This window comes from Aplidium turbinatum, chromosome 6 (assembly GCF_918807975.1).
Source record: "Aplidium turbinatum chromosome 6, kaAplTurb1.1, whole genome shotgun sequence".
Lineage (NCBI taxonomy): Eukaryota > Metazoa > Chordata > Ascidiacea > Aplousobranchia > Polyclinidae > Aplidium > Aplidium turbinatum.
Genome location: NC_137477.1, coordinates 9,701,904 through 9,721,084, shown reverse-complemented (window position 1 = coordinate 9,721,084; position 19,181 = coordinate 9,701,904). Strand labels below are relative to the sequence as shown.

The 19,181-nt window shown below is 37.6% G+C and overlaps 1 protein-coding gene across 1 annotated transcript; it reads left to right on the top strand.

The window, feature by feature from the left end:
• The first annotated feature begins 1,629 nt into the window (after positions 1 to 1,629).
• On the top strand, positions 1,630 to 17,551 carry LOC145772779 (homocysteine-responsive endoplasmic reticulum-resident ubiquitin-like domain member 2 protein). Its single transcript, XM_082584653.1, has 9 exons — positions 1,630 to 1,798; positions 2,327 to 2,401; positions 2,828 to 2,905; positions 10,019 to 10,116; positions 10,587 to 10,721; positions 12,609 to 12,723; positions 15,080 to 15,249; positions 15,696 to 15,810; positions 16,083 to 17,551. Exons 1-9 carry the CDS (start codon positions 1,673 to 1,675, stop codon positions 16,200 to 16,202), a joined length of 1,032 nt encoding a protein of 343 aa, XP_082440779.1. The 5' UTR covers positions 1,630 to 1,672; the 3' UTR covers positions 16,203 to 17,551.
• The last annotated feature ends 1,630 nt before the right edge of the window (positions 17,552 to 19,181 follow it).

Below are 19,181 nucleotides of genomic sequence, written 5' to 3'. Positions count from 1 at the left end.
TGCTTTAGCTTATTCAAATAGCAATAAATTATGATAAAAACAACTGTGTAGTCAGTTTTTTTCGATCTCAAAACAAGAAAAAAATAAGTTTCGCTATTATTTGTCTGACCACACGATATTTGATTTCGGTTTCCAGCACGTTTCAATAACGTTTGTGTTTTGTATCTTCTTTACTCATGTCAAAGATAGAAGTCTTGCTGAGAAACTGCCCTGCCATCAGATGGAAAGTATGGTTTCTGCTGTGATCAAACTGAAGTATAAGCAACGGCCTAGAGTTCATGTTGAACCCGTATCGAATCGTCCGTATCAAGTGAAAGATTTCATCAGCTTGTCACGTGACTTCGTACATGGGGAAAGTTTTTTTCATATTTAGCTGCAGCGCTCATCTCGATCGAAACAAAGACTGGTGTAATTTTTAAAAGACTGACGTGTACATTTACAATTATTGTTTACTATTGTTGTAGCCAGTTACAGACGAAGGGTTTATCGGAACTATTTTATTTATATGATTTACTAGTTAGTGAAGACTGATGGTTGTATCATCAGTTAGACTTTGGTGCTATAATTTCCTTTTGATAGAAAGTTAGCTTGCAGTGGGCTATAGCCCAGATTTGTCAAAACTCAAAGTAAGGGCAGCTTGAGTGACCTTTTATTTTTGTTTTACAATTACGCATTAAAAGTGTTAGCCAGGTCCAAATAAATGATTTACAGATTATAAATTTAACAAGCCTAAGTTTTTATCCAATATTTTTGGGGTACCGTAAGCATTCAAATTTATTCTTCATTGTTGAAAATAGCAAGTGGAAAATTAAATGGTAAACAATGACAATGATAGGCTGAACAATGAAATGATAAACAATATATGTAGCCTAAATTTTGTCTAACCAAAATGATTTAAAGTATGCTTATTGTAAAGTATTAAAGTTGGCATAAATAACAGGCGTGACCTGTTAGCAGTAAATACCGTATTACTTTTGCACAATCAATCACAATACCTAGGATATGACATAAAAAATCAACATCAAAATAGAGGATCGATTAAGTGGTCCAGCAACTAATGTGATCCAAATATTACTGCAACTTGTGAATCGAATATATATTATACAGTCTGAAAGTTGTACTAAATCAGAAGTTACTTTAAAAAAAAAGTTGATACAAATATGATACAAATATTGATACAAATATGATATCGGTACCAAATATGATACAGAAATAGTAAACATGCGAATAGAGTACCGTACCAGAACTATCGTAATTGGGGCTTACTTTGATACGGTACCAAATCTTTTTATATGTGCACTGCATATGACAAGGTTCATAAAACCAGAAAAAAAGTCATCCAAGGTCATTCAGTTGTTAGAATAATCATCAATGTTCTCAATCGTCATAAGTGTGTCACAAGTTCAGCAAATTTTTTTTAAGTGTGTTACTTCAAAACTTATGAAACATTTGTTTCCGTTAAGAAATGCAATAGCCTATACCAAAATTACAATTTAATTTTTGTAAGGGTTTGAGATCACTTTGAGGGCACCAAAAAGGTCCACCATGACAAAAAGATTGAAAACTACCTATTTAGAGATACTTGACCTGTCATGTGTCATATGTGTAGTTGTGTACTATTTCAGAAAAATAAAATTTGTTATGAAAAATTAAAGTTAAATTCAACAAAAGAATGAGTAAAATAACTATCACTTTGCGAGCTCCCAACCAAAACAAGGACCATGTCTTGACCTGTGAACCCAATTGGTCGATTCTTAAACTGAAAGAAGTTATTCATGAAACTTATCCAGGAAATCCGGTTAGTAGTCCTAGCTATAGGTTCACCATTGTACAAAGTACCATACATTGTGTTAATTGATTGTGGGAATCTTAAAACTGAGAAAGTATTTTGGGAAGCTTAATCCTGACATCTTTGTAAACTTGTAAAGGATTTGAGCACTAATGATGGTCACCAAGAGTGACAGAGTGAAGTTTCCCCTTGTTGTTTAAGTGTTACCTGTAAAGTTGATTATTTCACTTACTTGGGGTGTTGCTGAAAGGAAATCTGTCGTTGAAGTACGTTGCTTAAGCTCACACTTTAAGAGTTGAACTATCACTGTATGACATTAATTGATCTTAATATCAGTTGCTTAACCAACTGTGACACTGTGGCGGACTATATAGACAATTTTATTACGTCTGCAAACCAAAAATGCTTGTTTTGTTGATGAGACAATTTCCACTGTATTATGAATGAAGCGCTTTCCAGTTATTTAATTATGATTTTGTGTGCTACAAGCTAAACTGAATCGGTTTATACCTATTTGTTTTTTTTATTTTTTTACAGGATATTTCAACTCAAAGGTTAATTTATGGCGGGAGGTATCTTTTGGATAATGAAATTGTCAGTTCATCATTCAAGGTAACTTTTTCTTCACATTTATGAAGACAACCACATGTGCTCCATAACGTATTTTCAACTTTCTTGATTAAAATATCAAGCAAAATCTATGAAATCCAAATTAGATTTTGCACTACTGTCAACCCCACTTAGTTGGGACCAAGCAGGATTGGTCTAATATTGTAGCATATATGTCAAAATAAAATCTAGTGCAGTTACTTGTAAAACCTTAGTTTAGTGGCATTTGTGTTTTACCAGCAATTTTCGACGTCGGTTCAAGGTTTTCAGGCTTTGAATTCATGTCTGCAGGAATTGAATCAGTGTGAGCAGGAGCACACGTTGATGAGGTTTAGCCAATTTTTTTAGTACAAACTTTTTTCTTGAAAATTGCTATTGCAAAAGAGTAAGGAAAACAAACCTCTGGAAATGTCATATGAATTGTTTTAGGCTTCTAATTCTGCCCAAATTGTTCATCTTATTTTAACGGATGGAGGAACGTCTAAATCTTCATCTCAAGAGTCTGCGGTAAGTGCAGTATATATAATGTTCATCAAATATATAATGAATGATGGTGACCACAAAATCAGACAACCAGATACTCCCAATACAGTGAATTGGAAATAAACATTGCTATTTCATATCGTACTGTGGGCTACTCACAAAAGGCACGTGGGCTCTAATTTTATTTCTGAGAAACTTTTAGTTTTGTCCAAATCCAGAATTAGTTCAATATTGTAGAACATAAACTTAGTAACTTTGTTTAAGTTAAACTGTACATTCTTTATCCAAAGACTGGTCAAGTGTAGTCACTTTGGCTGCAGTAACAGAACCTTCAGACATGCACAGCCACTTGTATGAAAGATAAAATGTGCCTATTCAAAAGAATTGAGTTAGCTCTCAATGGCCAATGTATGCATTTTTATCCAGTAGCTTTATTGTTATGTTCTGAATGTTTTAGAAAAATGTGAGCTCCTTTTAGAGTAACAAAAATACATCTTAGTTAGTGCGGATTTTCCTTTCCATATATACACAATTACACATAGGCTGTGACTCATCATGATGAATTCTATACGGCCATGCCGTTTCGTGCGGTATCTAACATTTTGTTGTGGTATTTTTTTACCTGAAGCAACTGCTATTTTTGGTTTTGTTAGTCGCTTTAAACAGGTTCTCAAATAGCTTTGAAGTAGCTGTTTTCTGTCGGTATGAACATAGTTCTTTGGATTCAAAACTTTCCGATATGACATACCATCGATATACTTTTATACTACGGCAGTGACAGTTTTTTATTTGTTTTTTAATACGGTTGCGCTAGGAAGTGTGAAAGTTTTTAAATGCAATACATTACAAGTTAGCCACATGTTTTTAAGATAGGCGGTTCCAAATGCCTATCGTCGCTGCGTTGTGACCCATCAAAGAGCTCCTTCAGCCAAAAAGTCCCAACTTTGATCATTGATTCTTGTTTTGGGAGAAAAAAGAAAGAGGAAACTTTTGTTTCGTCTGTTGTGAGAATAGCACTGGTACAATTATACACAATACGAATAAAATAGCATGATGACAATCTAGATACCACAACAGACAAGCAGCGAAAGACTATATCAGTCATCGAATCAGCTGCTTCCATGTTCTCAATGTGACAAATGTCAAGCATGCATGGCAAATTATGTTTTAGTTATTTCCCTAGTTTCCTTTTTGTTACTTTGCCGTTCACTACATGTTTGCGCCAGCAATGAAAAACAAAATTTTTAAGAAATTTAAAAAAATGACGAGTTTCCTAAACTTTTTACTTTGAGAATCTTCAATAGCAATTTTATAAATGAATTGTGATGTCACAGAAAACTCCCCAAGATAAAAAATGACAGGAAAACGGCTTAGTTTAGTGTGACCGCATAACTTTAAAAATAAAAAACAAAACAAACTAAGATACAATGGAGCCCTACAAAGTGATTAGTTAATAGTAGCCTATCTGTAATAGGGTGGTCAAAAAAAAAACTTTTTTTGTAAATGTTAATGTCTCACCCTAAAATATTGTTACCATTGATGAGAAAATGACATGTGTGAATTTTCATAAAGATTGGTTGATATTTAGAGGTTGCTACCGGGGTTCAAAGTTTTGTCGTTTGCCCTTATTTTAACGTTTTGAGAGGATGTGATACAGATATGACATGATACGGTACAGTAAAAAATACGGTACAGTGCCATGGTATATTGCAAGAAAAATATGGTTTAATAATTACTCTATAGTCTGTGTATAAACTCATGTACGATTGTACGTCTGTATTACGAATTACACTAACTGGTCTACGTATAAAAAATGTGCGACTTAGTCGGCAGCAGTGGCCGAGTGGTTAGCGCGTTGGGCTCGCAGTCGAGAGCCTGCATGTTACACTCCAGCCACCCGCACTTGCTGTTGTTTCTCTGGGCAAGAAACTTTACGATAATTGCCTCTATCCAGTGATCAATTTCGAGTAATGGGTAGTACCAAATTTAAGTCATAGGTAGAGTAGACAACCGGAAACAGACATTGTCGTCGGCTGCAGCGTGGGTCAGGTGTATGCCGGAAGGAGTACACCGATGCATAGCGCTCAAGTCCGCTTTCCCGCAATGCAGGATAAAGATAAACAAACAATAAACAAACAGACTTTGTATACTTGTGTTTAAAATTCAGAGACTAAATTTGACAATCAATAACAACTTTAGAAGACAGTAAATAAACTACATGTACAAATGTACGTGATGTAAACAAATATACATAGTACAATTACATACATAGTTATTACCCTATAAACCAGGGGTTCTCAACTGTGGCCCTTGGCCCCCCAAGGGGGCCACAGAGCGTTCTCAAGGGAGCCACGATAAAAGGCTTCATTAATGAATTATAACATGTATAATATTGACAGAAACGTAGAATTGTGACACAAAAAACACTCATGCAGGTGTCAGTATCGTAAAGCTAGCTAAAAGCATGTTTTTTCATCGTATGTTCTAACTCACTGCATGTTGCATCATCTTTTGTGATTGTAACGTAACAATTAAGGATACGCTTGATTTACTGGCGTAGTCTATTACGAAAAAGAAAGCATTTAATCACTTGTTAACTGTTTTTATTGATTTCGTTTCGTTGTTCTTTAAACAAATACATTTTTATTTCACTCAAGGGGGCCATGGTCTTTTAGAGCCACAGTCTGGGGAGCCATGACTCAGAAAAGGTTGAGAACCACTGTCTAAACCCTTGACAGCCTGTTTCACCCTAAAAGGGTAATCATCAGAAGGTCCTCCTTTTAGGTTAAAACAGGCTGTCAAGGGTTTAGAGAGTAATAATTATAGTTGATTTAATTCCCTCTGCTTGGCTTTTTGCTTGGCATTGAGCACTTTTTGTAGTATTAATAGTTTTTATGGTTTAGTACATACATATAGGAATTATTGCGCTAGGGTCTTTCTACTACAGTCTGGATATCGGTGATCAGCGACGACGCGCAAAAGATACTGTTTTTGTTTTTCGTCACATGTGTGTAATGTGTTGTATTCCGTGATCAACGCCACTCCACGCTCGGCAATGTCATTTACAACCTTCATTTCACTCACAATTGTTCTCGCTCTTTGATACGCGTCATTGGTTTCCCAGTTATCTGGGTCTATCTCCAAAAATGATGAAGACAAATTTAGGGCCTTTAAATCGGTTTGTATTTGATGTAGCAAAATCTTCCAAACTTTTGTCTGCTATTTCTTTGTGGCCAATTACAGCTTTTTTACTAGGCTGTACTCCTTCGTCACATGTCTTTATTGGAGTCATCATCTTCCGTTTAGTGTCTAATGATACAGAATTATCAAAAAATGCCAACGCGATAAGCTCCTCTCCTAGGTACCACAAATGACGCAACATCTTGTTCACTACTGCCTTTGCCATCTTTGAATGAATATCCTTGTACTCAGTGGCGTAGCCAAGGGGGGGGTTTGGGGGTTACAACCCCCCCCCTTTGGCACACGTATGATGTCATGATATTGAGAATAATGCTTTCAGTCTAAAAAAAAATTGCCTAATTTTAAACAAAATTGCATTAAAAGAGCGAGTTTTGCCAATACCAAACATCTCAGCCAGGAATTAGCAACAAGAAAACACAGAGACTAAGCTTTATTTCCGAAAAATGCCGAAGAAAGCTTGATCTTATTCTTTTGCTATGCTACCGGACAGCACCATTTTACAGGAATATTCGTACCCACATTTTTGTTGAAAATGCTCTCAGAATGCACCAAATTCAAAGTAATTTTTCAAAAATTTCTGGGGGAGGCCCCCCAGACCCCCGCCGCTGGGTGGTCAAAACCCACCCCTTTCAAAATTCCTGGCTACGCTACTGCTCGTACTGATCGAGTTGTTGAGAAATGCGAGATCCTGAGGTAGTGCAAGAATCGGCAATGGGGTGAGAAACCAAGCTTTCACGTACACTCTCACAACAAACACACAGATATTGCGCAAAAGCGACATCCTCTCTTTTAGAGTCAACTACTGTACTGTTTTCGGTACATCCCAAACTTTGAGTGCACAGATGGCTTTCGCCATCCACCTGGCACGATGAAGGGCACCAGGAGCCATGATTTTGATGCCACGAAGAGGAACTCTACCCAAGAATATGATGGTCAACTCAAGGAGCTCTGTAGTCGTCACAATGTTGCTGCAATGCTGCATTAACAATTTTCATTAGCGAAGGTTCTTATGGCATCTGCTACGTCTGTCACATGCTTTAAAGCAGAGGTGACAAGCTCGCGCGGCCCGCAAGAATTTTGTGCGGCCTGCAAAACAATTTGACAATCGCCTATGCGAACAGTTCTTTTCTAAAATGCACTTTACAAAAAGTCGTTACAGGTCGAGGCTGACAGAAAATCTTAGTATGCAGTTGAGACTTGCCACATCGTTCGTTCAACCTAATATTGAACGCTTAGTCAAGCAAAAAACTTTCCAAACATCCCAAGCAAAAATTCAATGCTTCAATTTAATTTTTTAATATTTTATGCTTCAATGCTGCATTAGATAGCTTCAGCTGTATGATTCGCATGGCTTTTGTTTGTTGTTTGAAAAAGAAATTTCATACACTGATTTGTTGTTTCCGAGCATACTGGTCGAAACATTTAGTCAACTTCAGCAAAAAGGATAGAGCCAAAAAAAAGAAATCATAGGCCTACTCATATGACAGCAAACTCTTCGAAAATTAAACTGTCTTCATTATCAGTGCAAGTACTGTTGCTCTATCCTTTTTGCTCAAGTTGATTTGTTTTTATTTTTACTGTTGTATGTTTTGATTCTGCGTAAGATAATTTCAACTGTGTGGGTTTTATTACTTTCATCTGTCATTTCTTTCTTTTCATGAATAATATCTTGAGTCGCTTCTAAAACATTTCGTAGTAGGTTACGATTAAAAAGTTGTGTGGCCCGATAATTCATGTGTAATTGACAAAGTGGCCCGCGACCGCAAAAAGGTTCGTCACCCCTGCTTTAAAGCCTCGTCGTCAGTTCACGCACATTGTACATCATCTTTAGCAATAAATGACCATTTCATTTGAAAACGCTTGAAGAGTAGAATGTCCGGACCAGTCGAACGACCCATCACACATGAAAATATTGCCTCGAGAACTATCTCGTGAGTATGATGACGGCAGGCCAAATACAACAAGTCTTTGGTTTTCAAATAAAATGTTCATTCATTGATTTTGTTACATCAAATACAAACAGATTTTTTAAGGCTCTGAATTTGTCTTCATCATTTTTGGAGATAGATCCAGATAACTGGAAGACCAATGACGCGTATCAAAGAGCGAGAGCAATTGTGAGTGAAATAAAGGTTGTAAATGACATTGCCGAGCATGGAGTGGCGTTGATCACGGAATACAACACATTACACACATGTGACGAAGAACAAAAACTGTATCTTTTGCGTGTCGTCGCCGATCACGGTCAGCGATATCCAGACTGCAGTAGAAAGACCCTCGCGCAATAATTCCTATATGTATGTTGTACTATGTATATTAGTTTACATCATGTACATTTGTACATGTACGGTAGTTTATTTGTTGTATTCTAAAGTTGTTAATGAATGTCCAATTTAGTCTCTGAATTTCAAACACAAGTATACAAAGTCGCAGCGGTGACGCGCTCGCTTTCCAATTATGCAATCCTGGTTTGACTCCCGGCTTATACTGGTTGTTGACAAACACCGCTCACGCCCACCTCTACCAAGGGTGTAATATATTGGGTGGGCGTAGTTGCTGAAGTTAAGGCGGCCGAGAGAAAGGAACTGGCCTCCCTACTCTCGTTAGTGCCGAAGGCTTAGTATAATGAGAACCTCATCCCTTGATGCTTGTATTTAAGTATGGGACTCACCTTTACCTTATACAAAGTCGCACATTTCGTACATGTACAGTTGTACACCAGTAAGTATAATTCGTAGTACAGACACATGAGTTTATAAACAGACTATAGAGTAATTATTAAACTGTATTTTTCTTGTAATATACCATGGCACTGTACCGTATTTTTTACTGTACCGTATCATATCATATCCTCTCGAAACGTTAAAATGGGGGCAAACGACAAAACTTTGAACCCCGGTAGCAACCTCTAAATATCAACCAATCTTTATGAAAATTCACACATGTCATTTTCTCATCAATGGTAACAATATTTTAGGGTGAGACATTAACATTTACAAAAAAACTTTTTTTTTTGGACCACCCTAATCTGTAATTGATTCAATCTTTTAGAAATTTGATTTGGTAGTCATAAACAACCTTGGTCCTTGACTGATTGAATCTCTATCCTTGGACTGGGAAAGCTTCTTGCAGAGCTTAATCCTGGCAGTTTCGCAAGCGGCATACATGTAGACTTGTAGAGGCTTTGAATCACTGACGCAGGCCCGGTCACCGAGATTGACAGAGTGAAGTTTCCGATTGTTTAAGTCTTGTTGCCGGGAATTATTCCAATCCTTTAGATGCCGCTGAATGGAGAGCAGTTGTTAACCTTCTTCTGAGTCTATGGTTACAGTACCAAGCCTGGGCAGGGTTTGAACTTAGTTAAGTGAAAATGAAGGCTGACTACGGTTGGGTGGAATGTAAAGAAGGCCAAAACGTTTCTTGTGACTTCTCTTTACTTTGTCTTCAAATTTCAATAATAAAAGTGGCTATCTATAAGCGATCCAACTCACAAAATGCAATCACAATGGCTGCCGAATTCACTGGTAGCTACTAGCTAGCCTAAATCAAGGTTTCTTTGAATTCTCTCTTCTCTGCGAGTTTTTTTTATCGATTTCGACAATTTTGCGACTGAAATTACCACAATTCAATTCCTTTCTTAATTTGTCTAAATCTAGCTTTTCTCCAGGCTTAAATTTTTCTTGATTTCAATTTATATATTTAGACCTGGAAAGCAAAAACTTTGCTGTTTACTTTGAAAAAGCGCCGGAAACTATGTAGTGTGGTTAACTAGTTAATTACTGTTCCTTGCTGTTGATATCGTTGGTTAGTTACCATTGAACGACTTGTTGTACCTATCGAAATTTTTCTACTTCAACCAGAGATTTGGGCACCGTTTTGTTGATAATATTTTGCTTTTGAGTGGCAAATTCTATGACGTCGATTTACAATTCCTAGACTGCACCTGAAGAATCTTCGGAAGCCTCAAGTGTGTTACGTCATCGACACGTTCCCAATTCTCCTCCTTCTACCCCTTCTGGATCTACAAATAATGTGTAAGTCAATTCGGGTGTCATTTTTGTAGCCGATTATTATGAAATACTTGAGGCGAACGCCTTATTGCCTACTCTATTACAAGGGTAACATGTTTAGGTGCAGTTGCACCATGCTTATGTGTGAATTGTTTTTTGAAATTGTTCTTAACAAATTATACTTCATCGTATTTCGCTGTGAGTGTTAACTGCCAGAGTACAACATTTCTATTGAAAACATTTTTTTTCTGTTTACCTCTAAGCACTTAAACCCGGCTATGAAGCATACTCGCCTAATACATTATAATACTACTTGTTATTTTTGCTTGCATATTAGACATGTTGAGAAGCTTTATTAAATTTACAGTTGTTTTATGTTTGAATAATAATCACATAAAATAACTATGTTGCAACGCTTGTCAAACTCAAATTATTTTACGTCTCGTAACATAACTATCGCCATGCACTATTTAACGTTAACACAAACTTTGTAGACAGTGGAACCAATGGCAACACGGTTACAATCCAGCACAAAACATGTACCACCATCATTACGGCGCCCACAATCACAACCATATGGCAGCAATGTGGGAACAGTACCAGCAGCAGTGGAATCACTATATGCAACAGTGAGAGCTTTATTTTTAGCTATATTTGTTTGTATGTTGGCATTTTCTAATGCTTCGGTTACAACTAGACCAAGTGGTTGAAATAGCCACTGGCAACAAAGTTGCAGTCACAAACAGAAGTCTGCAGCTGTCAGTTTCGGGTCTGCGGTTGAAGTTTGTGCTATTTATAAGCATGCGAAACTATTAAACAAATCTTTCGTACATTACAAAATCTTAAAAATAGATTTATCTAAAAATTGTTGCACAGTTGAATTGTTATGCCTTGAAGAGACATTTCTTGATACTGTATATCATTTACAGTAGTTGATCGCATACCGCGATTGTTTTAATCTGTGTCCCTCGTTTGGTCCCTATGTAGCATGTAATTATAGACAGGTAGACTAAATCTCTTCTAGCTCCTTGGAATAGTGAGTCATGCCGACTTAGGAACAAGTTCATTTAGACCAGTGCTACTCAAACTTTTAATACAGCGTACCGGCAGCGGTATTGTCATTCGACGTACCGGTCACACATTTCAAACGAACAAAAAAATCTGACAATAACATTAACAAGTCCAATCTTGGTTTTACAAGTTTGCAATATGAAAATTCACAAACAGTTTTTCACTGACATTTCACCTAGGGAGTGGTTTTCGAACTTTTGCAACCCTTGGCGCTACTTTGTACAATGCACGAGCTTTTATATTAATATGAGAGTGTTAGGCTACAATAATTGGTGTTAATACCACAAAAAAGTGCTCAATCTGTTGGCCTACATTTGTTTTTGTGCAGATTTGTTTCGTTTTCCCTTCAAAAATTCTTTTCGCTTAGCTCCAATTTCAACTTTTAAATATAAATGCTTTCATGATCTAAAGTTTCATTGAGTCATTGCTGAGCATAATTCTGCAAACGACATATTGCGATTTCGGCGCACTAGCATCACCTGTTGTTATAATGCCAAATTCTAAACACCGTAAGATATAGGCCGATCGTATTGTCCAACAAGACTTGAACGATTTTTTTCACCGCTAACACTTTGTCCGCCCCGTTAGCTCAGCGGTTACGCGCCTGGCTCAAGATCACGCGGCTCTGGTTTGACTCTCGGGGTGTGCGCTTGAGCAACGCATTTCAGGACTGCTCTCCATTCAGCGGCACCTAGTGAATGGAATAAACACTTCAACAATCGGAAAACTTCACTCTGCCAATCTCGGTAACTAGCCCTGCGTCAAGAGCCTCTACAAGTATGCGAAACTACCAGGAATAACCAATCAAGGCTTTGTCAGTCCGAGGATAAAGATTCAAAACCAACCAACTTTGGTGCTTCCAATATAACTTTTGTCAGAATCGGAATCAATTGGGTCGGAAAGTGATTGTTTCTTACTTCTGTACATGTTCGTTGTCAATGCGACCACGCTTTGCCATTATAGGCCTACAAGCCCTACATCGGTTTATCAGCATAAGCAGCTTACGGAAGTTATGCCTCGAAAGAAAAACAACGAAAGCCTGATGAAAAACGTATACTTACTGATTAACACAAATAGACTACTCAATAAATTATTTTGAAGCTAATGGCATAACGGCAATCAAGCGCTTGCGTACCGCAGTTTGAGTAGTACTAGTTTAGACTTTGGTTATGACACCTGACACCTGATACCATTGACACCCGGGCCCCAAATAAAACAGATCACATTACCTCAAAAAAGAGAAGAAAGAAATACGAAAATAGGTATACTCCTGTAGGTTTCAACCAAAAGAATTAAGAGAAACTGTCTCCAAAGTAAGCCCTCTGTTAGGACTCCAAAGCTTCCGTGTTATTTTTTTTACTATGTGTTGGCCCTTAAACTAATTTCAGGCTGAAATGGTTCTATCGACCCCCTGTAAACGTTACTATACCATAACTTTTATTTAGTTACAATGGGCAACACCTAGCGAACAATCAAAATGAAGCTGCACCGGCCACTGAGGGCGCACAGCCTCCTGCTGCTCAACAACCCCAAGCCAATGCTGCAGAAGCGAACCCACCTGTAAGTCTCGTTATGTCGAAGTTGCAAAGCAATATGTTTAATAACCAAAATGCAGTTTTATTGTTTTATTCTCATCTGTGTCAAATTGATAAAATGTGGAGTATTTGTAATGTAGGTGCCACTTGTTTGTATGCACAAATGTAGTATAGGTAGGTGGGATGGGAATGTGAGTGAAATGTAGGTGGGATCAGGGCTTTTACACTTCTTCCTGTGGTGAGGATATTAGTTTCGTATTTTACAATCGTTACCATTTTAAATGACTAGTTAAATGTGTTATCAATTTTTAAATTCTATTGAAAATCATCAACAGTATCATAGCCGATGCGGCCTTTGATGAACTAGATGCTCAGTTCGTAAATTTTTTCCAGTGTTCCCTTTGTCGCGCAGTGTCCCAAAGTGTTCTTGGTTGGCTGATTGATGTATTGAAATTGGATATAAATGTTGTTCTTTGTCTGCCACGAGCACGTTTCCCGAGAAGGCGGCCGCTTAGACAGAGATTTTCGAAATCTTCCTTTCTGATAATGTGACCGAGAAATTTGAGTTGCCTTTGAGTTATGTTGTTCAATAGTTCCTTATCTTGATGTACTTGGTTCAAAACTTCTGCATTTGTGATGTGATCAGTATATGAAATCCTGAGCATTCTTCTGTAAAACCACATTTCTGCTGCTTCAATGTTACGCCTAGTTTCTGTGTTGAAAGTCCATGTTTCACAACCATACTGGAGAACAGACCACACTAACACTTTGAGAAGTCGCACCTTCAGAAGAATAGAAAGCTTGCGATCCAATAGAATAGGTCGTAGTCTATTAAAAGCGTCTTTAGCTAGGCCTATTCTTCTTCGTATCTCTTTCTTACATCGTGCGTCCGCTGTTAAGAGAGAACCAAGATAGTTGAAAGAAGACACTTGTTCAATTGTGTTGCCTCCCTGGTGAAGTACAAAGTGGGGTTCAGGACTTTGTTTGGAGATAGTCATGCATTTTGTTTTTTTGTCATTAATTTCAATTCCATATTTTGCACTGATGTCTGAAGTTTTGTTAATTAGTGTTTGTAAACCATCCGGGGATGTCGCTATGAGCACAGTGTCATCAGCATAGCGAATATTGTTTAATGAGATGCCGTTCACTAAAACTCCCTCATCAATACCTTCTATTTCTCTGAGAATCATTTCACTATACAAGTTAAACAGATCTGGTGACATCACACAGCCTTGTCTGACCCCACGTTGAATTTCAAAATATCTAGACAGACCTTCAGGTAGGCGAACTGCAGCTTGTTGTTGGTAATACACATTCTTAATTATGCGCAGGTCCTTGTGATCAACGTTAATGTTGTTCAGCATCTCAAAAAGCTGTTCGTGACGAACTTTATCGAAGGCTTTTTTAAAATCTACAAATGCTAGATATAGGTCTTGCTGGACTTCGATTGCTCTTTCACCAAGCATTCTCATCGTGAAGATTGCGTTGGTTGTTCCCCTGTCTTTCATGAAGCCAAATTGATTGCCCCCTATTTCTGGAAGCAATTGCCTTCTTAAGCGTTGGAGGATGATCTTTAGCAGCAATTTCACAGTGTGTGAGATCAGACTAATAGTGCGATGTTTGTCGCAATCAAGTGTTCCTGGAACTTTGGGTAGTGCAATGAATACTGATTTCAACATGTCCTCAGGAATCACACCACTTTCATATATTCTGTCTAAGAGCTTCCATATGATGTCTATTCCTTCTTCGTCTAGAGCTTTAAGCATTTCCACACAGATTTCATCTGGCCCAGCTGCTTTTCCTGTTTTCATTTGATGCAGAGCCCACATAACTTCGGCTTTCAAGATCGGTGGACCTGTCACATCTCGAGATGCATCTTCAGTAAGCTTGCTTCTGCTTGCATCCCGAAAGAGGTCCTGTATATATTCCTCCCATCTCTGAGTTACATCTTTTGGGTCATGAAGGATGTCTCCATTTGCCGCTCTGATACACTTCGATGTTGGTGCTGATTTTTTGCCTACAAGCTCGTTTATCTTTTTGAACATGTGTTTCCCATCAAGTCGAAGTTTCTCAATTTCTAGACATTTTTCTTCAAGCCATTTTTCTTTAGCTTTATGACATTCTTTTTTAATTTCAAGGTTTACTAAACGATATTGTATTGGATCCTGTTTCAATTTACGACGTTTGTCCATTAAATTCCTTATTTCAGAATTGAACCAATAAGTTGAAGTTTTAGACGCATCTATTGAAAATAGATGCGTCTAAAAGTTTCCACACTTTGATTTTAGAACTAAATACTGTAGTAAGGTTGTGCCAGTTCAAGTTAGAAATATAACCTTTGAACAGAGAAAGTGATTAATTCTTCGGACTGATCTCCGCAGATGAACGCCCAAGGAGGATTTGCAGCGGCGGACGATGAGATGGGACAACAAGATTGGCTGGACATGTTCTTTATGCTCTTCCGATACATTTTCTTTTTCAGTATAATCTTTTTTTACTCGACTTTCTGGCGCTTTGTCCTTGTATCTGGCCTCGTCCTCATATTTTACATGTAAGTCTTCGAATCAATTACGTCAACTCGTGTTGGTTTTCATCAACTAACTTATAAAAATCAGATTTAGTTTTTCTACCACCTACCGTGTCTACTTTGGATGATCAAGAAAGTTTATAGTTTCTTGAAACCGTTCTCAATGCTTCGGCTTGGTGCAAAGCTGTCTGCACCGCGCAAGAAAATCAGGTCACGCGTCGGGACAGTCACAGAGTTCATTATCCAGTCCAACTCACGATACTGAGACGAGAAAAATGGTTTAAAATGTGATGTTTTTTGCTATCAACGATATTCATTAGAATATTTTACTTGACCAGTGTCTAAGTGTATGAGAATATGAAATTTAAAGCATTGGGCATAGTTTAGATTTGGAAATATTTCAAAGTGAAAAAATAGAAACCAAAAAGGCCATTTGGTGGAATCGTTGTTTAATGTTTATTGCTTTATAGCTACCAAGCCGGTGGATTCCGGGTCCAACGGAGACGAGTGGTCGTTCAAATGGAGGGCAACCAACCAAATGAGCAGAACGACACTGACCGCAACAACAATGAAACCAACGAAAATGTAAGTTTGTCCTTTTTATCGACTAAACTAAAGGGTTTGTTCTATTATGGCGCTCTTGAGAAAGAAGGGCAAGAATCAACACAAAGGTTGGCGACAACCAACAATGGGGGAGTGAAGAAGATGGTGTCAATATATGTATTCGAACAGCACAAAGTAGGCCTATAAGATAAAAATCGTTCAATTCCAGGTCAAATTGACCTATAACCCTATTTGTAAGCCTCAAAATCTTCATGCAGAACGTATCTTAATTTATATCTATGTTTTATATGTAGGAAGAAGCCGCCACCTCCTCTCCCATCGCTCCCCCTCCACCTTCCTTATTTGCCACTGCCTGGTGTTTTGTTCAAACATTTTTCACATCCCTGATACCTCAACCACCTCCAGTTGTGTAAACGTTTCTTGTTCTTGGTTGACCTGTTTTGTAACTGTGTATCTGTGGGAGAGGTGTGTAGTTTTTTGCTAAGAATTGTTCTTTTGATTGTGTCTATTTCTTGTTTTCTGTGTCGTTTCTGTTTTGATCAAAGTCGTAATCACCTACGCTTTTGTGAGAGGGTCTAAAAGTTGTAAATTCTGAACACAACGATTTGGATAACTTTTTTGGATTGTAAACTTTCCTATTTGTGGCCACTTTTGACGTATTGGTTTTGTTTCGCTGTGCAGCTATGCTATTTTCTACCAACATGGACGTCAAGTTTAAGACACTAACAAAGTCTGTTCTGCAAACCTGGCTTAATTTTGCGTACAATACTCCCAGTTGTGATATTGAGCTTTTATTCCCTATGTTGTGATAAGGTATGTTAATGATTTCGTGGCAAGTTGCCTGTGCAACCATGCTTTTGCTTATACAATACATTATATTGATTTATTATTTTTATGGTCCCAGCCTCTGATCAAAGTAGTTGTACAATGTACATTGTCTCAGAACCGCATTTTTTATTTCTGTCAACACGTATTATTCTTGTACTATACAGTATCAGTATCGTGGTACAGTAAAACCCTCTCATAACGAAAATCCGTTGTAACGAGCATTTCTTGTTATCATTGGGCTTTACTGTATGCTGCATGTCGCTTAAGATAATAGTAATATCTTTTGTATGCGAACCTTTGCTTGTAAGTTTCCTCAAGCTGTTTGATAAGGGGCTTTAATTTCTCTGTGGTCACTTTTACGAGAAAATCTGTTAGTAACAGACATTTTTCAACTCACCATTGCTTTTGCATGAAATGTTTCTCGTAGTGCCTTGTGATAAACCATTATTTTCTCTCAATAAACTAATTCAAGGATCCAGATGCGGCAGTGAAAACATTAACGTCAAAACTTTAAACGATTTGTAACATCAAGCATATGTGACATGAAAATTGTGATCTGTGTGATCTAAAAAAATGCTGTCTTTATCCAGTTCACCCACCGGGTAAATAGATTACATGGAAATATCGATGATGCATACGCAATACGGTCTTATCACAGCAACTAGAAATGTGATAACTGGCATAGAAAAGACAATTGACCTACTTCTGTGTATGGTTCTAAGCAATTTTCTAATAATTGTATACAATGGCAAAGGTATAGTTGGGAAACGTGTTGTGATGAAAGTTTGCAGTGTTAAATGGTTCTTTTGTTGGTAGAGTGTGTTTGGTGGATTGATTTTGATCCTATCTTGAGAAGTTATAGTATCGGATTGTTTCATTAAACTATGTACTTCACTGCAGAGTAGGTAAATCGCCAATAAAGATCTCACGTCAAGTTTGAAATTGTGTTGCATTTTCATTATATGAAATTCCAAAGATATCAGCAGACTTAGCATCAGTATTCAGTAGCCTACTCCAGCTGGCAAAAGAGTTGTACGAAAAAGTTTAGTAATATGCCAAACAACATGGTTTAGCATTGTGAAACAGGTAAGAAATAGCATCGATTGCATGTGCTCCTGGGTTGTGCAATACGGTACAGATATCACAATTACATACAGACTGGTCTCAGTGGTCTGTGCCAAAGTGTTTCAGCTATATGTTTGAGGATAAAACGACACTAGCGTCGATGTACGAAGTGGGTGGTTTCAAATTTACGCCAAAAACGTTATCCAAGATTAGTTGTATCAAACGTTTCAGAATCCTTATCTGTGGTTTTCACAGGAAAACTGCCAACGTTTGAACTATTGATGGCAAGGTTATTATTTGACTTGCGAACAAACAAACTTTAACCTCGCGTGGAATAGAAGTCATTTGATTAAAACAGTTAACAAACTTACCCAGATAAGGATGAAGTGAAATACGGTACCAATGTTAATTGATTCGAACGAAAATTACACAAACGTAACCAGCTGCTGTCGTGCCTTTTTAATTATTATACTGGTGAGCATAGGCGCCGACTTTTCAAAAAACCTTGGGGGGCGAGAAAGGTGATGACGTCATAACCATAACGCTATTTTACTCGAAATAGTCTTTACTTAAGCTTACTGTCTTTTTTATATTGACACCTAGGTCGCAAACCGAATTTATTAGAACCGCTGCTTGAAACGATTAGTTTTACGCATGCAGTACGCCTAGTCGTAAACATTTTGATATTGTTAGCTCATAATTGGAACAGTTGGAAAACAAGCCGATTCATTTCCTTTTCGTGCGAGTGAATAACGATCAAGACAGTGAAGTTATCGAAATAAAACGCAAAAAAAAATCATGATCTCCAGCAGAGTGAAAACCCGCTATCAGTTTTATTAACCTCGTTTCGCTCGTTTTTCTAATTAATTACCTTCAAAGCGTTAACAACTGTTTTTTATCGGAAGTCTTTGTAGTCTGTTATCGAATACCTTTATACTCGAGCATAGGTCGAGATGTTCGCAAGTAGTTTTCACCTCAAAAAGACAGGGTCAACTTGTACACGGGACGACCAAATTGTACGACCAAAACCATTAAACACCTTTTCTTTCGTCGGTTTTCGATTTAATTCTCACACATTGCGAACAAAACAATGCATTCTGTTGAATCATAATTGATCTCACAGCGGGAAGACCTCGTTGAAAATAGCGCGTCTAATTTAGTGACTATTCCAGCAGCGTAAGTTACTCTACGATCTACTTTGAAATTTCCTCACCGTATGTCAATGCCAATACTTAGATGAACCATCGAATGGTAGTGTCGGGATACGCTATCCGACTTATACACGGGAGAAGGAAATATCACCGATTTTCAGCTCAAAAGTAGGAGTTCGACTTATACACGAGATCAATCTTTAATCGAGTACATACGGTAGTGCAGAAGTGTATATTGATGAGTGTATGAAATGTATAAATTTTCACAATATATGCATCAATACAGTGCTTATTGAAGCAAAACACGGATGACAGTTTTAAAAAATGTATTTTTTCTTCAAGCTGTAT

Bases quoted from the DNA above. Each gene is read 5' to 3' on its own strand.
- LOC145772779 (XM_082584653.1), top strand. From the start codon at position 1,673: ATGAGTAAAATAACTATCACTTTGCGAGCTCCCAACCAAAACAAGGAC. The intron at 10,117-10,586 runs GTAAGTCAATTC...CAAACTTTGTAG, and splicing joins TCTGGATCTACAAATAATGT to ACAGTGGAACCAATGGCAAC. The intron at 15,811-16,082 runs GTAAGTTTGTCC...TTTTATATGTAG, and splicing joins ACAATGAAACCAACGAAAAT to GAAGAAGCCGCCACCTCCTC.